Here is a 21,299-nt window from a genome sequence, read left to right as displayed (position 1 = left end):
CGAGGCGGCAAGCAGCGGAATTCCTAGAACTGCTTACGGTGGAAAAGTGCCCGCCAGTGTGAGAGCGGAACAATAGCGGAGGTAGCAACCGGCAAGTGGCTTCTCTGGCAACGGCCGCCCCGCCCGTCGGCGCTCGCAGCCAACTGGGAAAGCGAGCGCAGCGCCCGTTGCTATTGGCGGGAGTGGGGGGCGGGGCCCCCGCCGAGGCTCTTGGTTTCTGTCGTCGTTTCCCAGATAAACTTTTTGGTTTTTTTTTTTTTAAAGATTTTGTTTTATTTAAGGATCAACATTTGTGTGTAGTTACCGAAAATCTTAACTGAACCAGAAGGGAAATAAGGCTAATTCCGAATTTTCTGACGCTTTGACTCGAAGTGCCCTGCTTTTGCTTTTTAAAGGGGAGATTTGAAAAAGTGAAGGGAACTGGAAGAAACGTCGTTTTAAATGTATGGTATTACAGTTTTAGCTGAGATCCTTACCTGGGCCTCAGTTTTTTTCCTGCTAAATGAGAGAATCGAATGGTGTTCTCCAAGATGCCTTCAAGGTCTCAGATTCTTTCATATCCGCGCTACAGCCAGCTGGTGTGAGTTATGAACTCCTAAACAGGCAACGCAAGATTTTATTTGGAAAAATAAAAAGCTTTATTCAACGACTCTACTTAATGTACATGTTAAGAATCGTACGCCAACGTATTAAGTTCACAAATAGAGCAGCTATCAACTGAGCAGTTTAACCATGGCATGCTACTACCTAATTATTTGTTTTGCTAAAGAATATTTCCCATTGATGATTCCGGCAATGCTTTTTCCCAACAGTACTGTGATTGTTGAGCAAAATGTGACTTAAAAGTGCATTCATAATGAACACATAATTGTTCCATATATGTCAATGCTGAAAAGTACTGGGGGTTAGGATTTAAGTATATAGTGTGTCACTGAGGGACTGTGATCTTTATCAAGTCAGCTAACTTTTCTGGGCCAGTTTTGTCAGAAAAAAGCTGAGGAGAGGGACAGGTGGAGTTGGAGCAAGGAAAACGAACAAGTCCGAGGGCCTCTCCAGCGCTAACCTAGAATTCTAGCTAACCTTGCTAACTTGGAGAAACTATGCTCCTTTTATGGAAATTAGGCTCCTTGTATGAAAAATGCTTAATTAAATTGTATTGGTATTAGATGTAACCACCTTTCTAAGACATTCAAGGGAAATTAAACAAAATCTCAGTCAGATTTCTTAAAAATAATTACATAAGATTCTCTCAAATTATTTTAACTGCATTGTCCAAGAAAATATGGCATCCTTCATAAACTAGATCTAATCTGTTCCTAATATCTGGTTGGTTAGTGACTTTTGGGATAGAAGGATCCCTTATTTCATTGTTATTTAAATGGGAAAAAATTCATTTCAATTCATCCAAAAACTCCAATTTCCCAAGCTGTCATTCAACCCTCTAGACTACCTATGAAACAATCTACGAAGGATTTCTGCATAATTTAAAGCGGGGGCCAGCATATTTTTTAGGGCCAGTTAGTAAATATTTTAGCTTTTGCAGGTCATATGGTCTCTGTCATACTATCTAATTCTGCCATTGTTGTACAAAAGATGCCATATGTAAGCATATGAGTTTGTGTTTTAGTAAAACTTTGTTTACAAAAACAGGTACCTTAGTGGGCTAGATTTGACCCACACGATTGGTGTGCAGATCCCTGATATGAAGTATTTAAAACATTAAAGTATTAGTGGTGCATTTGTGTGTAGAATGTAACAGTGCAATGTTGGATGGAAACATGGCAACAAATATATACTATACTGTAAAAATAGCAAACAACTAAATAGATTAAAGATACTTGAACACAAATAATCCTTCAGCAAAATTAAAAAGCAATTTAAAAATGGTTTGGTGGTATATTATACTGTTTCCAAAGATAGGTTCCAAACAATTCCTTTCATCCCTGTACACACATCAAAAGTATAATCTATTTCTCATCCCCTTGAATTTGACCAAGGTGGTGAAAGTGATGCTGGGCCAGTTCCAAACTTCCTTAAGTGGCCTAGCAGGTTCTCCTTTCCTCTCTTGGGAGCCGGATGCTATGTAAGAAACACAATTATCTTGCTGCAGAGCAAAACCCAGCCAGATCCCAGCTGTTTCTGTCACTCACCTGAGGTACCAGACATGAGTCATAGACTTTCAGGGCCCAGCTGTGTTCCGAGATGAATGCAGTAGTATGAACGACCATAGCCAATACCATGATCCAAGGGGAAGTAAGATGAAATAACTTTCATTTTGAGGAGATAACCCAATATATCCCAGACCACTTGACCCAAGAAAACTCACTGAGGTAGCAGGGCCCTGAATTTTCATGTGATTTATTCCCCATTCTCTAAATTGCATGTGTTCTTGCCAAGGACCAGTGGCTTCAGCCACATAAATAAATTTCCAATGTATATCTTATATATGGGTCACATTGAGTTTAGTGTAAGTTACTAATGTTTACCATAATGATTTATTGGTTCCTTATAGGGAATCCTTACTTATTAAAATGTTACTGATTGAGCCAAAATTAACAATTCCTTATTAGTTTATTATTACTGGTAGTTATAAAACAAAGGCCGTATTGGTCATAAATTAATTTATATTTACATTGGAAATGTATGGAAGGTTAGTAGACATGCAGAATATTGGTCTCACCTGGACCTACTAATCTGCGTTTGAATAGGTGATTCTTAGGCACAATAAAATTTGAAAATTACCGCTTTAAATAGCTTTTGGAGGTCCCTGCTGGTTGCTTCTATTTGCTGTGAATTTTGTCTGAAGATTCAGAGTCCTGGACACCTGCACGCCAAGAACAGAAGGAGCCCTAGTCCCCTAGCTGCCAGATCTTTCAACTGGTTGGAGTTGCTTCTAGTTGTTCATAGGGCTGGTAAGATGAAATGGGGTATTAGGAGCAGAAGAAATAGAGGAAAGAGATCAAAAAAGACCTGCTACCCCTTCTCAGTGGGGTTGGGAGCAGCAGGACAATCTGGCAAAGCCCTGGGGTCTCAGATAACAGGTTGAGGCCAGAGTCAGAGCAGGAGGAAAACAGAAGGGGAGACTAGGGAAGAGGAATTAAGATCTTGTGCTTCTACTTCTGTGTACTGTTCTGAGTCTCCATGGTTATTTGTTATCTCCTTAAAAAGTTCCTCTACATTTCTGCCTTTTCTTTTTTCCTGAAAAATAATGACGGTAATAAAGATAATATCTTACACCCACATGATGCTACATAATATTTGGTACATAATAGATATAATAGTATTTTATAGAAGGCAATTTTGTACCTGTTTTGTAAATGAGAAATATTCCATACCCTTTCTCTCATTTTCTTTATTGGGTTATCATTAAAAGTAGTTCTTGTTTTCCATTCATTCTGACAAATTTTGAAGGGTTTTTGTGTATGTGTGTGCACAAGATAATCTGCTGAGTTATTGCCACAGTGAATCAGATAAGGAATGTGAGGAAAAACAATACCATTAAGTAGATCAACCCCCTTATTTTAGAGATGACAAAACCAAGCTTCCAGAGTTTAAGTGATGTAATTAGGATCTTGTAGCAAATGAGTCAAACCAATATCTCTTGCTCTTTACCTTACACAGTACACTCTACTGATACACATGGGATATATTTTAGAAGATCCATAAGCTTAATCTTAGCTGTATATTCAAGACAGATCTCATTTAAATGGTCCTCAAAAAAGATACTACTCTTACTTTTCTTTAAAATAATTTCCACAGAAGGAGAATTCAGAAGTTCCTGTGATTCATGAGATTAAATGTGCAAAAGTGCTTCGAAAACTGCAAAGCATCATAGAAAAATGAAGGATTGTTTCTAATAATGTCTGGGACCCACATGTCTTTATCACTGGGAAGGTCTTCACAAAATGCAAATTCAGTGCCTCCTTTTGCAATGTGAGACAGTCCCTGTTTTGTTCAATTTTGGAATCTTTTCATCATCAGGTTCCCAAGCAGCTGTCTCTGAAAGCTACTTGGTTTATCTTGAAATGCTCAATTCTGTGTTTATATTTCATTGTTTTTCACCTTTGTTCTTGATCTCCATGCTTTGGCATAGTGGTGATTCAACAAATGGCTTCCCAGATCCTGTCTGGACCATCCACTCTGTTGCTTTGCTTTGAAAATGAGTATAAATTTGAAGAAAGTGGGATAAGGGAGGTATAAAATGTGCTATCTGAGCCCTTGGCAAACTCTGTATTTTGTTTAAGTTCTTAGTCTTTACAATTTGTCTCACTTCTATTTTGATTTATTTCATAAACATTGCATAAACTAAAGTGGCCCATGGGCCTTGTAGCCCAACCACGCAGGACTCTATGTACTTTCTTCTTCTAAATGGAATTGTTTGAATGAAAGCCTGATAGGAAATAATCCAAAACTTTCTTTGATTCCTCAAGTTGTCAAATCTCCTGACTTCTTTGACACCAATCGGATATTTTATTCACTTTGACTGTGGATCTGTACCAGCAGACTCCACAAAAAGAAATAGACAGACAGGCTGTTCTGGTGCCAGGTTGAACTGCAGATTCAGACAATAAACAAAGATGTGCTTTAGATTCTTCTGTTACTGAAATTGAATAACCCTTATTTTCTTGAAAGCAAATAAAAGCAGAGCAGATTCCTAGAGTTTATATAACATTGAAATAAACACTTGAAAATTGTATTCCCATTTTCCTTCACTTTAGGTATATTTTTATTTCTCAGATATCATTAAAATCTATGGACATGACTAGTGAATTTTTTTTAATGAAAGGATAAAATGTTTATTTTCCCAAAAAGTCACACTTTATCAGAAGAAGATGTTCTGCTCAGGAATGACTTTTAATTCATTCAGTCAAGTTAGTTTTCTCCAGCTTTTTGTTTTTGTCTCCAGAAGGGTCAGCCTGGTGAGAGGAGAAGACAGTGAAAAGTGGCCTTCAACTGGCTTGGCCCCAGGCCTGGTTGCTGACAGCAAGAAGGGTTCTGAATGGTAGGTTGGAAAAGAGGTGGTGGGAAAAGGCTTTCGGGAGTGAAAGTGATTTCCAAAACAGGATCAGAAAATGAGTCAGTGGCCAGGAATCTCATAAGGCACAAATGATGAAAGTGGAGTTCAGTAAAGTGGGCAGACCTGGAAATTGGGTTCCAGAACCAAAGAGCCAAAAAGCAGGTAGACAGGAAGGGATGCTGTGCCTAGACTCTCAGTCCAGGCTAAGCAAAACTTAAGTGTGCTTGTTCAGGTTTTCACCCAGGTGAAGTTAGACAAGGCTGTTCACTTATCGCTATTCTTCATAAAGCTGTAGACACTCTGTAGCCAGTATTCTCCACCTCCACATCCTAAGGAAGGTATTGTAACTGTTGATTAAAACACACAGAGTGCTGAATGTTAGTCCTCAATTGCACCCGCAGCCAGTGAACAACTTATACAAGTGTACATGATGGCAAGAAGAAACTTCCATGATTGTTGGTAAGTTTAATTTTGAACATATTGCTTTGCTCATGCAAATATTTTTTTCTTAAAATCACAAGAGATTGGCATAAAAAAATAAACTACGGAAAGTTGAAATGAAGTGCATTTTTCTACTCAATGAGTCACAGTTACAGGCAGTGCCTTTGGAATTGCCACAGTTCTAGCCTTCCAGTCTAGACACAGTGTGAGAGAGTGGAAAAAAACCTACTGCTAGGAATCAGCTTCAGAAGACAAGCCAGCTCAGAAGATCTCTGAGCTGTAGGGTGAGCAACTTGGGCAGCCGCGTTGTGACCAGTGACATTCCATTCTCCAAAGACCCAAGGGGAGCACCGACACCCAGGAGCTGCCGGTCAAGAGAGAGCAAGAGGAAACTACTCTAGAACAGAAGAGATGCTTTTGAGGGAACAAAGTTGAGGGAAGCATTTTTGCACTATAATCCAGGACTCCTTCATGATCCTGGCTTTTATTTCCTTTTCCTGACTCCATTCATTCATTCATTTAACAGAGAGTTTACTGAGCTAGGTGCTGGGAAGACAGTAAATAAAAACAGACACTACCCTTCTCTCATACAGCCTACAGCTGGAAGCCACCACCCAATTACACAATGTAAATGTGACATGGCACCCTTGATCATGCTTCAAAGGAGAGTTGTCTGATGCTATGCAGCCATGAAAGAGGGGAATTTGACCTGGTTAGGGAGCTCAGGCAAGGCTTTCAGGACAGAGCTGGAATTTGAAGGAAAAGCAGATGAGGAGCAAGAGAAATTCCATGCAGAGGGACAGGAAGGGAAAGTACTTTCCCTTCAACATCCTTCAACATTGCAGATCTTACATTTCATTTCTAGTTTCTTGAATTCTCCCATGCAGTCCTTCACCTACAGGCTTATGCTATTTAGCCTCCTCCCCACCCTCATCCACTCTATCTTGGTTAACCCGTGCTCATCCTTTTGTCTCAGCTTCGATGTCACTGCCCTTGGATAATCTCCCCTGCATCCCATCTGGAGCCTGGTGTAAATGCTTCCCAGTGGGTTGTAGTTGCCCTCAGTGCTTAACCTTACATAACCCACCATCTTCCCTCTTAGGGTGGGAGCTCCTTGGACACAGGAACTGAACCTTGTTTGCTGATATGCCCAGTGCCCACCACAGTGCATTGAGTTAATAAGCAATAAATATTTGTAAGAGGAAGGAAGAAAGGGTTATATATGCCAACTGATGGTAGTAGTAATAATGATAGCTAATATTTATGCACTGCTTACTCTATGCTAGGTACTACTGTAAGCACTTGAATATATTAATTAATACTTCTCTCGACAAAGCTATGAGATGGTTATTATTAGTTTCCCCATTTTATGGAACCTGTTTAAGTCCCAGTTCCTCATCTGTAAAATGGAGATCATAATGAAACTTCATAAAATGAGACTTACAGCACCGAAGCAAAGTCTCTGCATAGTAAGAGCTGATCAAAAACTTCCTGTTGTTATGATTGTTTGCCAGGGTAAAGACAGGGGGCAAAAGACCTGGTTCAGAAGACTCCAACCCTTGAAGGAGGAACAATTACACTGTACTGCCCCTGAAGATGGCCAATAGAGCAGAAAAGGGACTGTGTTGGTGAAATCCCTGTTGAGATCAGGGACAGATCCTTCCCTGCCTGTGAAAGACACTCCACTACCCAGCGACCTTCGAGATGGGACCACAGCAGTATAGAGTGTCCAGGGGGCTGAAAGTCTCAAAATTTGCTTGCTGTGAATCTCTAACCCAGTGAATAAAACTTTTTCCTGAGTTTTACAATAGGTGTCACTGCGTGTGGAGTTCTTATACACAAAGATAGGAGAGAAAGAGGTTCCTAGCATAATTTCGTAACTAAGGGAGAACATGATATAGTGAAAAACAATGGAATTTGGAGTCAGTTGGTCTCATACTAGCATGATGATTATACTCCCAACCTTGCACAAATTACTTAGATGTTCTGAGCCTTAGTTTTGTCACCCATAAAATAGACACGATTAAACCTATCACTCAATAAACAGTTTCTTCCCCCACTGGCTAATTTTCATAATTAATTTGTAAACTTGAAAGCATTTTGTAATTATCAGGTATTATTAATCAGTCATAAAATATTTGTGAAGGCTGCTATATACTAGATGCTGTGATCAGTACTGGGGAAATGGAAGATTGGCTAAGGCAGGGCCTTGCCCTCTAGAAAGCTACTGAAAGAGAAATTCATTCTTTTCCCTGGTCCAGAAAGAAAAAGCAGTAAGGCCAGAGGGAAAGGCCCAGTAGCCTGCACAGGCAGCCAAGTTCCTGGCACTTGGTTCTCCCTGGGGGATATCTGATACTTGACCCCCATCCATGAGCTGAGAGCTTGCCCAGATTACCTGACCCAAGGGCTCGAGGGACAGGGCTGCAGGAGGGATTTCCAAATCTTCCAAGTAAGCAGGAAAGGGAATCTTACAACAAACAAAAAAATGACTTGCTAGCAGTAGGAAGTAATTGTGCCAACTGATGGAGGAGGTTGTCAAACACAAGGAGAGGAAAATCACTGCAGATTTCTGTGTTTCTATAGCAAATGGATAGTAAATACACCGATTTCTAGCCCAGCCAGCCAGACCTCTCACTTTTTAGCTCCTTTTGTCTTATTTCCTTCTTCCTTCTGAGAAGACAGAAAATGAGTAAGGTGCAGAAGGTTTCTTACCCAACCATGATTCAGGAGGAAGCTCAGCCACAGAACAGGCAAGTGTGGCATTGCCTAGAGAAAAATGACTTGTAGAGACAGGTTCCAGATAGATCCACCCCAGATTTTTGAAAGAAGGACCTCCTTCATCGTATGTTCTAAGACCTTCCAAGTTCAGGAAGAAACCATCTGCATCAGCATCGACAACCTGGTACAATGCACCCAGCAGGCCCAGTGTGAGTAAACCAGAGGCTCTTCTACAACATGACCCACAGGGACAATGCAGGTCTTGTTTGCAGCCTGAAGTTTGTGACTCTCCTGGTTGCTCTAAGTCTGGAACTCCTACTCCTGGGAGCTGGAGTGCAGCTTCAAAACAATGGGTATGATGGATTACTTGTTGCGATTAATCCTCAGGTACCAGAGAATCAGAACCTCATCTCAAACATTAAGGTGAGTGGCAAATACGAAAGTAATACCATTATCTCATTAGATCAGACCTGTAGCTTTCTTTAAAAAGCTAATAACTCCACCTGGTTTGTATTTGAGCCATAGAGAGAGCAGCATTTCTTAAAGATAGCATCAAAATTTATGATAATGACTAAGTCAGTTTATTTATCTAATTCTGTGTAATCTCAGCTTACAGAATGCTGATCGAGCTCTCTTTTCTGTTGTTGGTTACTACTAATTTTAGCTTTTTTGTTTTCCTACATGATTGTTTTTGGGTAGCAACTTAGAAAAATAAGAACCCATTGTGGCAACAAAGACTGGATGTTTGACTGATGAATAAGCATGATAGGGCTTGTTAAAATCATGTTGTTGGATTCCATCCTGATGGTGAGGATTCTCAGACAGAAAGGGTGAGAGTCTGTGTGGAGTGCTAAAAAGTAAAATTATTTCTTCTCAATTGAATGTGCTTATTTTCACTTTAATATGACAAAGGAGAATCTTAGCTCTATTACTTAAGAGCCTCCTTTTGGTAATGCGGTAGTGAAATGAGTATTGTCATAAGGTGTGGCCTTGAACATGCCCACAGGTACACTAGGGAAAGGACTTGTTCAGTAAAAGCTTAAAAGCCTTTCACAACATTGGGAAAATTATGAAGGCAAGTACAGACATATAATTAATGTCCTAAAATCTCTTCCATATGATCATTTGAAGATTTTTTTAAAAAAACCTTTGCTCCCAAGTTTTCCCGAAGTCTGTCTAATACTTTCTCTAAAGAGAAATGGGCTCCTTCAAAATATTTTAAATATTTTTTATTACTACTTAAGTATAACTAGAAAACCAAAACATATAGGATTTACAAGTGATAAAATAAGTTTTTCTTTTGTTTGGTTATAGGAAATGATAACTGACGCTTCATTCTACCTATTCAATGCTACCAAGAGAAGAGTGTTTTTCAGAAATATAAAGATTTTAATACCTGCCACATGGAAAGCTAATAATTGCAGCAAAGTAAAACAAGAATCATATGGAAAGGTATGAATTTAGAATTTCATGAAATGATCTTAAGGGGAAAAAGAAAACACCAAAATATACTATGCTCAAACTGTAAAAGTGAGAACTTAAGCAAAACCAAACCATAATATTAATATACAAATAATATTGCTGGACAGAATTTTATTCACAAAATATATGTAAATAAAATAAATGAGTACAAATTATGGAGTAAACAATAAGTAAAATGCTGTTGCCCAAGTAGCGTCTCAGCATATCTCTTTATTTTATAACTTACAGAGTCCTTTCTGAAATTTTTGGTTGAGGACCAAGAACTAGTTTTATCCTATTGAGGATAAGCTGTGACGGGAACAATTCCAATTATGATGATCTCCATTTACCATTTTGTCGAGCAGTTAACATGCATGTCCAGACAAAAACAAGCCACCCACACATATAAAAATATGACTGTCTTCTCATGCCATTTTTAAAATTAGCAGAATTTCACATTAGCCCAAGTCCAGGATGCTGTTTTTGAGGAATAAGGAGAAAAGAGAAAGGCAGGAAGGGTGTGGGTGGGCAGGGGAATGGCTACCTTTTCTTTTCCAAGCAAAGATGAACTTAACTTTAAAAGACTTTCGCAAGCTGCGGATCATGGTTAAGCACCCATGATGGTGTCTGGTACTTACTGGTATGCACACTGTAAATGAATGTTAAATAGTTTGGCAGAATTACTGTTTGAAGTCACTGTAAACAAAAGTCCATGACATCTACCAGAAGGGCCAGGAGTAGAGGCCTTGAGAACTCAGCCCAGGGCTTCAGCATGGCGTGGGTTTGAGACGACAGCTATAGCTCTAACAGAATGACTCAGATGTGTGGCACAGCTTCCCCTTTTCCTCGTCTCCGTCATTCAGTATGAAATTTCCTAAGTTTTTAAAGTTCTTATCTTTCCTTTCAAGTTACTGTCTCAGAAACTGAGTGGTAGAGCCATCTAGATATGTACTCCAATGTCCTGAAGAAGTTAAAGAGACTTCTAACAGCATTTGACTTATGACCAGATGAAAGCATTTGACAATGCTTGGGCATGGAGCTAGGTGCGTAGGGGAACTGGAGTAAACTGAAAAGAAAGCCAGTGTTCAAGTTTCAACTAAGTACCAGGCATTTTACATATATTATTAATTCTTGCGTAGCCTAAAATTGGTTGCTGTTATCACAAATTAGGAAACTAAAGCTCAGATAAGGTATGGACTTTGTTCCAAGTCAAACAGCTAGTAAATTACACAGGCACAATTTGAATATCTATTTGACTCCAAAACCCATGCTCTTTGCACTTAGCTATGATGTCTCTAGCTAGCTAGCTATAGTGATTGCATTCATCCATGTGGCCTTCAGTGGGACTAAGAAGTATTGGAGACAACCAACACCAAAACCAGATTGCCAAAGGTAGTATTCCTGATCCTAATGGAGAGGAGAGAAATAAATAAGTAAAGCAAAAGCGAGAATATGACTGAATAGAAAGATCAAAGAAAATAATAGTCATTGAATGCTGTTCATTTATCTGTTGGATACTAATTCCTTTAACTCCATAATGTCAATTAGGCAAAGAGTGAGTGATCATTATGTACAGAAGCCACGCTAGGCACTGCAGAGGACACAGGTAGTTCTTCTCCTTGTGAATCTGTAGCATATTGTAGGTAGGAAAAAGGGAAGGGTTAGGAAAAGTAGATAAGAGCTGAATTACTATAGTCTTTAAGGTATAATGTAACCCCAAATAGCCTCTGATTATTCCATCCCACACAGAGTACTCTTTCCTTATTGCTACAACACAAATTTCAAGGCATAGGAGTGAGATTTTGTCCAAGGAATGACTATCCAAAGGCATGACCTCTTTAGCCTTTTTCATAGGTGTTGCCTGGCAACACCCTTGGCTCAAATTCTTATCTTTCTGAAAATAAGTGTTAATTATTATTAAAGTCATTCATACTCATTGCAGAAAGTTAAACAATGTAGAAATATGGAAAATAAAAATGAAAATACTATCATCCTCTTCTCAGTGGCACACCCACACACAACATGTACACATATAGTACACATAGTGATAATTACATATATTGGTTCATATTAAATCTATTGTTCCAAAATAGGCTTTTATTTTTCTTTTTTAACTTAACAACATAACTTTTAAGGGCAGGGCCAAGACAACATGTTATCTTTCTTCTTCAAAATAAGAGAAACAATGTTGTATATAAAATTATATTGTCTTGATGGTAATTTGAATAGATAACTTACATTAGTTTTGGATTTAAAAATATTGCATTTTAGCAATAGTAACTGAAAAGAAGATGGCACAAGATGAAATATAACTACATTAGAATGATTGTTTTGCTGATCTAATTGGTTACGGGAATGAAAAAATAAATATTTAAAGAAACCATCCTATTGTCTTACACTGATGAAATAAAACACAGAAAGTTGTTTACAAAAGGCTGTAACATCTTACATTATGGTTCTGAATGATGTGTAAATGCTCTTAAAATTTCTTCAAATATTTTAATCGTATTGTATAGTGTTTTATAGTATCAGACTTTTACAGTGTTGACTTTTGAGAATATTTTAATCTGGAAAATGAAAGGTCTAAAGGAAGTAAAAAAGCCTTATTGGAAATTCAAAATTAGAAATTTACTAAGCTTTTAAAACATAGATATTGTTGAAAGCGCCAAGTGATTTTGTTGATATTTGGCTGTGGGTGCATTTTAAACTCCATCTACAAGGCATTTTTTTTTTAATTCTGATTTTGAATTGGGGTATAATTATATACAGTAAAATGCACAGATCTTAAATATACAGTTCAAAGTGCTTTAACAAATATACACATTTATGTCACCATCATCACAGTTGAGATAGAGAGTATTACAAGGCATTTCTTTTAATTTAGGCAAATGTCATAGTGACTGATCAGTATGGGGCACGTGGAGATGACCCATATACCCTACAATACAGAGGGTGTGGAAAAGAGGGAAAATATATTCATTTCACACCTAATTTTCTACTGAGTGATAACTTAACAGCTGGCTACGGATCACGAGGTAAGTGGGACCAATCAAAAAATAACCACTGGAGGAAGATGGCGGTGGGGGCGAGGTATTTTCAAAAGAAATAATTCCAGATTAATGGATGAAATTTTAAAACAACAGCAGGAACTTCTGGGCCTAGATTGTTCGAAATACTCACCAGAGTTTGCAAATAGTAATGACAAAGATGATCAAGTTTTAAATTGCCATTCAACAGTCAAGGTGCTGTCCCCAGAAGATGGAAAAGCAGATATTGTGAGAGCTGCTCAGGACTTTTGCCAGTTAGTAGCCCAGCAGCAAAGGAGACACACAGAGTTGGATGTAGCTATGTTAGACAGTTTATGTAGTTCAAATGGTTTCCCTGATCCTGATTTAGTATTGAAGTTTGGTCCTGTGGACAGCACATTAGGCTTTCTTCCCTGGCACATCAGATTGACTGAGATTATCTCTTTGCCTTCCCACCTAAACATCAGTTATGAGGACTTTTTCTCTGCCCTTCGTCGGTATGCAGCCTGTGAACAGCGTGTGGGAAAGTAGTGATCCTTGGGTGTGTAATTGTTTTAGGCTTTTCGAGAAAAGAATCCAAGTGACTCTGATGTTTACAAAGCACCTGTGAAGCCCTGTATACACCTAGTTCATAATCCTCATAATTTATCAACAAACACAAAAAAGTGTCTTACTTGAGAGTGAGTGTGTGTGTGCTTGTGTGTGTGCATGTGTGTATGTATGGAAATAAACTTATAAATGGGGGAAGTATTAGAGAAGGAAATATAAAGACCTACAACCTTGAGCAAATAGCATTGTTTTAGGAGCTGACATTTCAGATTTAAAGTCTTCAGTCCCATCTACTTCCCTGTTTTTGTGGGGAGAAAGAGGGCTGATTAGAGCTGTTCTGGTTGTTGAGGGAGGGGAATAATTTTTGTTCAGTCCTTCCTAGTGACCAAACTTTAATTTTTGAGCATAATATATTGACTTATTAAATGGAAACATTCTGGGTTTGAGGGAGCTTCAGAGGAATGGAGTTCTGTGTTGGTCATATGTTAAGAGCTTGCTCACTTTCGGAGCAGAGGAAATACCTGCCTTCAGATACCCGTCCATTTTCATCTCTTCGTTATAGTCAGACGACGTGACTTGAGAGTATTGCTCTGGTGTCAGTGTTCTGGGTTGTGAAGATCATTTGAAAAAGAATTCTTACTACACTGAAATGCAGAATTTTAGAAATTTAAATATTGGATTAGATAGTCAAAAAAAGAGTGACTAAGTTGTAATGTTAAAAGTAAAGTTGGAAAATTTCTTATAAAAGGAAAGAATGTTTTGATTTCCTTTTTTGTTTGGTGGGCAGAATGCTATATAATACTCAAAGTTGGTTTCAAAAATATTTTCATTAGCTATTTTTATTTAAAATAAGTATTTGAGGGAAGTTACCAAGGCAGCTCTTTTCCTCAAAAGTAACCTGTTCATCTTTGGAATAGCACTTTTAGGGCCATGTTAATATCTGGGATTTTTACTCAGTAAATCCTGATGGCTGCTTTGCATAAAAGATCTTTAAGTAGGATTGAGGCCTGTGTAGGGAATAAAATACTACCAAAGTCTATAAAAATAAATTAATTTTATATGTTCTCTCTTATGACAGAGAACAGCACTGGTTCTGTTATTTTTAAAATGAATAAATGATTTCTTGATATGTGTTTAAAAAAAAATAAAAAAATAACCACTGGACAGTACTATTCATAATACTCTGTCTTTGGTGCTAAAAGGGACTCAGACAACCTGAAAGCTGTCAAGAACTTGAATAGGAAGATAGACCACTTGTTCATGCAAAGATATGAGACAAAGCGAGTCAAAAATAGTTAAGCACCAGATGAGTGGTCCAAGCAAGAGTGCTATAATACTCCAGGAAAGGAGAGATCATTTTGAGCCAATGGTGGTCAGAAAGGAGCTCACAGAGAAGATGTTCAAGGCTGAACATTGTTTTGGTAACTGGAAAGAAAGGAGAGATTAGTGGGAAGAGTGTGAATAAAACTGTGGCAGCAGAAGAATCCAAGGCATCTTTGAGAGATGGGGAGCAGTAGACCTCACTAATGGTGCAGAAAGACTGTGGGCAAAGGGAGAAAATGCTCAAATGCACATGGGGGCCAGGTGATGGACAGCCTAAAATGCCCAGTTTATTAAGTCAGCACTGAAGGTTGATTAGCACAGGAGTGACACCACTGAAGTAGTATTTTAAGAAGATTGAAACACTGTGGATTAAAACGCTGTGTGGATAACCTGGCTCCATCAGATCAATGAGGGAGAAACTGGCTGTTAGGAGAATAACTGGGAGACATCCAGGTGTGAGACCACGGAGGCAGTGAAATGGGAAAGAGAGTAATAAGGACAATGAGGACTTCCTATGTGCCAGATGCTCTGCTGTTGGCTTTACAAATGTAGTTTCATTTAATTCTAACAACTCTAAGTGATGAACAATATTCCAGAGTTAAGAGAAAGAGAGAGAAAGAAGTCTGAACTGCTACAGACCGAAAGACAAGAGATGTGTGTAGATGGCATCAAGGAACAAGGAACACACCAAGTTTTTGTCAGAAATAGAAGGCAGCAGTGTAAAGGAGAAATCCATGAGTCTGATTCAGTCCAGTTGATGGTGAGGCACAGTGGACTCTCCTGGAGAAAAGGTTCAGCCTGTGGGTGGATATCAGCAGCTGGAGTTTGGGAGAGAAGTCAGGGTCATAGGCCTGGAGACTGGTATTTAGTGGATGTGATCTGAGGGAGAAACTAGTGAGAATCAGATGATCAGGGGCTAACTATCCCAATCTAATTTTTTTGTTTTTGAGTTAACTTACAGTAGCTCCTGTCAAATAATATTTTGATTTTTTTACCCTACTTAAATCTAAATAGGTTTTGTTATTCTCTGTCTAGTTAGCAGGAAGTGGAGCAATACACTCTATAAAAGATACTTCACAAAACACTTTGTAAAACTTTATAAAAATATTGTTTTTTTTTTCATTCACGGTAACCATGAGGTGCTGATAATCTCTGCACAAACATATGATTTCATCAGCACTTCTAAATTTCATGAGTAGGCACAAATTTTCCCTCAACACTTTCAACTTGGACTGTTACCCTCCCTTCCTTTGTCTCACGGCCCCAAAATTACGCAATATGCCACAGTCTTAGTCAACACAGCAAATACTTTCTGGGTTCCCAGATCTTAAAATAATTCAAAAAGAAAAATGTGTGCTTTAAGAGGGGAGTTCATCTGGAAAACTCCTATTGGGAGAAGTAAGTTTTGATCTGAACTTTGAAGGAAGTATAAGACATACTACAATATTAGAAAGGTAGAGATAAAGTTATAAAGGATTTGATGCTAAGGATGAGGGTTTCCATGAACTAAGAGTTGGACATAAACATAAACATGGAGAATAAAGGATAAAATAAAAGAGAAAGAACCATACAAGCTGGAGAGAAGATTCTATGATGTCTCGTTTTCTTTTTTGCTCCTTCCTCCCTCCCAGGCCCCTAGGTTTCAATCATTGCTCTAGATAGAAATAGAATACCTGCAAGAAAAAAAGAAAGCATACTTGGATAGCACAGACTGAAGATTAGGAAAGCTTTATTTGCTTGCCTGGATGTGCTTCTTTCCCTTTTCCCAAACCCTGAACTTATAGGCCTCTATAATCCTAAATAGAAACCTGTTAGGCAGCTTCACTGGGGAAATGAGAGGATGTGGGACTACTCACTGCCTTCAAATACGTGCAACAAGTAAATCACTGGTTTGCATTTATGGGGCCAAACATATTTTCATACTGCCTTTTTTATTATGGTTGGGGGTGGAGTAGGATGAGATGGGCATGGGGTGGGGGAGAGAAAAGTTGGAGAGGGAATTGGACTTCAGCTCTTTGGAATGAGTATGTATAGTCAAGTAATGTCACATCTGCACTGATTAGCGAGGTCCATTGCTGACATGTTAGGAGCTCAAAGCAAAAGCTCTCTCTTCCACAGGTAGAGTGTTTGTCCACGAATGGGCTCATCTCCGTTGGGGTGTGTTTGATGAATATAACAATGACAAACCTTTCTACATAGATGGTCAAAATCAAATTAAAGTAACAAGGTCTGTACTTTTTCTCATGTTTAAAATTCATTATTTATTCGACTCTAAAATTGTTTATAATTTAAGCAATTTTAAGTAATTTCTTAATTGAATTGCAGCTAAAACTTAATTGACAAGAAAGAGGTCCTGTCATATTTCATTTCTTAAATTTTATTGCATTTTCTAAAAAATTTGCAAATATTTATATGGTTCAAATATCAAAACAATATAAGAAGTCATAATTTTAGGTGTCTTGTTCCCACCACTGTCTTTGTTCTATTCCGTTCCCTCTCATCCCATCTAGGTAACCATTTTGATTGTTTCTTATTTATTTTTTCAGTATTTCTTCAGGTAAATTTAGATAAATATGAATATATATTTTGTACTCTTTTTTTAATAATTGCATAGTTTTTCATTGTGTGGATGTACCATAATTTATTCAAGCAGTCCCCTCTTGTTGGTCACAAGAGTTGTTCCCTATCTTTTGTTGTCACATAAGTTTTTCCCTATCTTTTGTAATTACCAATAATACAGTAGGTCATGATGCTACATGTATGTCATTTCTCATGTGTGCAGGCAGATCTGCACATCCATTGAATTCTTCCAAGAATTACTAGGTCAAAGGGTACCCTCAACTGTAATTTTGTTAGATATTAACCAATTCCTAAGAGTGGCTCTGCTTTTCACTCCCACTGACAACATCTGAGATTGTTAATTTGGGAAGAAATCCTATTTTTTTTTTTTTTTCCAAGACATGGTCTTGCTCTGTTGCCCTGGCTAGAGTGCAGTAGCGTCATCACAGTTCACTGCAACCTCACACTCCTGGGCTCAAGCGATCCTCCCACCTCAGCTTCTCGAGTAGCTGGGATTACGGGCTCACACCACCATGCCTGGCTAATTTTTCTATTTCTTGTAGAGGCAGGGTCTCTCTGTGTTGCTCAGGCTAGTCTCCAACTCTTGGCCTCAAGCAATACTCTGCCTTTGGCCTCTCAAAGTGCTAGGATTATGGGTGTGATCCACTACACCTGGCCAGAAGGAATTCTTTTAAAATATCACCATTACATGTTCATTCTCTTCTTTCCCTGATGTCCAATGGAAATGAGCTTAAAGGAGAACTGACTCCAGATATTGCCACTCATGTCTTTCCTTGGGCATTCCACAGTCCATCTGGATTTCCTAGAGCTTTGGCTCTGTTTAGTTGTTAAAGCCCTTCACAATACAGAATCCCTTCATCAAGATCAAATCCTTTAAAATAAACTGGAGTGTATCTATAAATCAGTGAACTTTCTTAATAGAGCAGTTTTAAAATGTTTTATGTGTATCTAGCAAGCTACAATCCTTGAAACAAATGATTATATAAGCTAGTCAAGAAGAAACACAAGTATTTCTAAAATAAACCCAATTCTCAGTTTCTCTTTCCGTTTTTAGGTGTTCATCTGACATCACCGGCATTTTTGTGTGTGAAAAAGGTCCTTGTCCCCAAGAAAACTGTATTATTAGTAAGCTTTTCAAAGAAGGATGCATGTTCCTCTATAATAGCACCCAAAATGCAACTGCATCAATAATGTTCATGCAAAGTTTATCTTCTGTAAGTATGGCCTTGGGATGACAAACTCCTGCAAGATTCCTTCACTTCACACAATAGATTGATATAAGTATTTAAACTATAAAACAATTAAGATTCACTGTACTTTATAGTTTTCATCTAGTTTTTATTCTACAGATTAAAAAAACTAAGGTCCCCAAGATGATCGCCAAAAATAGATTCCTTTAGGAAAGTGACAATTTGCTTTCCAGGGAAGGAGATTTAACTAGCAGACTCTGGACACCACAAAATAAATTGCTCATATGGTGGGGTTCCTGTATCCTTTCATCAGAAAATGTATGAGGTTAATGAGTGATATAACAAATGATTATATGTCTCTCACTTAAGGTACAAAACCACTCTATATTTTAATTGCATATCCTAATTTTCTTTCCCTTGTTTGGCATAGTCTAGAACTTAAGAAAGATAAGGTATCACCAGGGAAGTCAACTAACCCTCAGCTTTACGGGTTTAGAAACCTGACCTTGTCAGTATTCCATGCTAACTGACAAGAGACAAATCCAAAACACAATTTTTTAAATTATCATTTTAAAAGAGGATTCTAACTGTCATGGGGATCTCATATTTGCAGCTTCTGGCCAGTTTATCTTCTCTCTGAACAAAGCAACATGAAACAGCCAAGGTCTCACCAGAAGCCTGCTCTAAGAGTATAGAATCAGAAAGGAGGGAGTTAGGTGATTCAGAGCCTTAGTGGTATCAGTATTCATGACCCAATATATCTATCTAACTTCACAAAAACCTGAAAGTCACATCTGTGGGTCATCTCTCCACAGGGCTGGGAGCACTGCAGGCTCATGCCTCTGTGGAACTTTCTCTTCATTTCCACGGCTGGCCATGGCTGTCCCTTGGTTTGACACAGTCTTTTTTTTAGATAACTTTTTTTTTAGTCTGGCTTTAGTCTGATTTTAGTCAAGGCTAGGGGTCATTGTGTACCCTTAAGGTAATTTTTCATATTTCTTGTCCCAGCTGTCATGTTTTTAATTTATAGCTTTAATATCTGAAGCCAACCTGATCCCATATATTTGATCCACATTGTTGGTGACTAGGTACTATCTTCATGATCCTTTCAAAGACCTATTCAGTCAGAGAAGTTTCGTAATCCCCTAACCATAGTTATGAAATGTAAGAAAAAGAGTTAAACGAAACAAAACAAAATTAAGTTCTGCTCCTGTCTCTCCAGGCTACGAAGAAACTCATGTCTTTAAGCAGTTATTAACCTTTCAAAGCTTCACCTTTCTCTTCTATGAACTTAGGGATGAGATTAGAGAGTCTATAAGGTTTCTTCTAGCTCTGAGCTCCCATGGCTCTGTTAGCAGGAAGTATCAACTCTTCATGTTAACAGGAATAGATGGTGGAGCATACTTTGCAACACGAACCATACCTTTAAGTGGGGTGCTGACATAGGGTCAGTATCATTAAGTTAATAACATCTGTATTTCCAAATTGTGGAAGGGAGTTCAGGAAGTAGATTTAAGTTTTTTTCTTTCTTATCCTATTCTTACAGAGATCAATATTTGAGCTAGTTTAATATATGTTGGCTGATCAACAAATACAGGTGCAGTTGTCATTAAAGCTGATTCCAAGGAAAAAGCTGATAAGACAATATCTCTTGGGGTGTTTTCTTAACACAATACCATGTTAAGGAAGGAGGAAAATTGTTTTGTTTTTTCAAGACTAAGATATATATAGATATATATACACATGCACGGTCTGCTCTCTGTTATCTGAGTGCAAGTAAACTTTAATAGCAGTAGCTCTCAGTACAACAAGGGTGCTAGTGTTTCAAGCAAGGATGCCAAGGTTTATCTGTAAATTTGATGTCATTCTTGAAGGAAAGAAGTACATTACTGTAGCACTTCTGATTTCTTTTCTTTCAGCTGGCCTTTTCTTTTACCTATAGTTGCTTGAGAATGAGAAGTATATCTGGTAGGGGAGGAGTGCTTCTGTTCTCTGATCGACTGTTCTTTTCCAGGTGGTTGAATTCTGTAATGCAAGTACCCATAACCAAGAAGCTCCAAACCTACAGAACCAAATGTGCAGCCTCAGAAGTGCATGGGACATAATCACAGAATCTGCCGACTTTAATCACAGCTTTCCCATGAATGGGACTGAGCTTCCACCTCCTCCCATGTTCTCCCTTATACAGACTGGTGGCAAAGTGGTCTGTTTAGTGCTGGATGTGTCCAGCAAGATGGCAGAGGTAACATTTTGAACTAAAATGATTATAAACCATTTATCATTTTTTTCCATCAGTTTTTAATTCTTTTTATTTTCAGGGGGTAAAGGTGAATGAAGGGAGGCAAAAGGTTTGCAGTAGTCAAGGACATCTTATTTTCCTGGAGATAGGAGGAACAAATTCAGAATGTGGCCCAAAAATTGACATAATGCAGATAAATAATATCCATAGATAATTCCTAACCCTCATTTTTGCTACTAATTGCAACTTTTCCCAACCAAAACCATTTTCCAAAACTCTGACATGTAACAGAAACTTCTCTCTGGCCATATTCCACTCACTGGAAAATATTCCTGGTCGAGGTAGTAGGCTGTGAGTTTGAAGCGAACATGCATGTCCTTTATATGTATATTTTCCATGTCGCTATGTACAGGAGATTATATCTCAGCATTCTGGTCATTTATCAGCCTCCTGGAAAACCACTCTTGAAAACTCTGGTTCTTGGAGAGTGATTAAAGGCTTAGTATCTGGAATCAGGCAGATGTACTTTAAGACCTTGCTCCTTCACTTACTGTCAATGTAATAAACAGCAAGATAACCTCTCTGAAAAACAGTTTTCTCATAGGTAAAATAGGGATAATAACACTTACTTTCATAAGAGTCAACTGTTAAATTTTTAGGAAATTTGCAAACCAGTTATTAAACACAGCCATTAATAAAGATTAAGTTAAGTAAACTTACAATTAGATAAAATATATTAAAACACATGTACTAAA

The 21,299-nt window shown here is 38.1% G+C and overlaps 1 protein-coding gene and 1 pseudogene across 1 annotated transcript in view; both read left to right on the top strand.

Moving 5' to 3' along the window:
- Window positions 1–8,254: 8,254 nt before the first annotated feature.
- Window positions 8,255–21,299, top strand: part of CLCA2 (chloride channel accessory 2) — a 31,232-nt gene continuing 18,187 nt past the window's right edge. Inside the window, exons 1-6 of the mRNA XM_012661176.1 lie at window positions 8,255–8,599; window positions 9,491–9,628; window positions 12,522–12,672; window positions 16,654–16,762; window positions 18,170–18,329; window positions 20,320–20,547. Of these exons, the coding sequence (XP_012516630.1) occupies window positions 8,414–8,599; window positions 9,491–9,628; window positions 12,522–12,672; window positions 16,654–16,762; window positions 18,170–18,329; window positions 20,320–20,547 (972 nt within the window). The 5' untranslated portion in view covers window positions 8,255–8,413. The remainder of the gene's footprint in view (window positions 8,600–9,490; window positions 9,629–12,521; window positions 12,673–16,653; window positions 16,763–18,169; window positions 18,330–20,319; window positions 20,548–21,299) is intronic.
- On the top strand, window positions 12,730–13,197 carry LOC105823745 (annotated as a pseudogene).

The sequence above is a fragment of the Propithecus coquereli genome, unplaced genomic scaffold, assembly GCF_000956105.1.
Source record: "Propithecus coquereli isolate 6110/MARCELLA unplaced genomic scaffold, Pcoq_1.0 Scaffold7, whole genome shotgun sequence".
In the NCBI taxonomy this organism is placed as follows: domain Eukaryota; kingdom Metazoa; phylum Chordata; class Mammalia; order Primates; family Indriidae; genus Propithecus; species Propithecus coquereli.
This window is presented reverse-complemented; position numbering and strand designations above follow the sequence as displayed.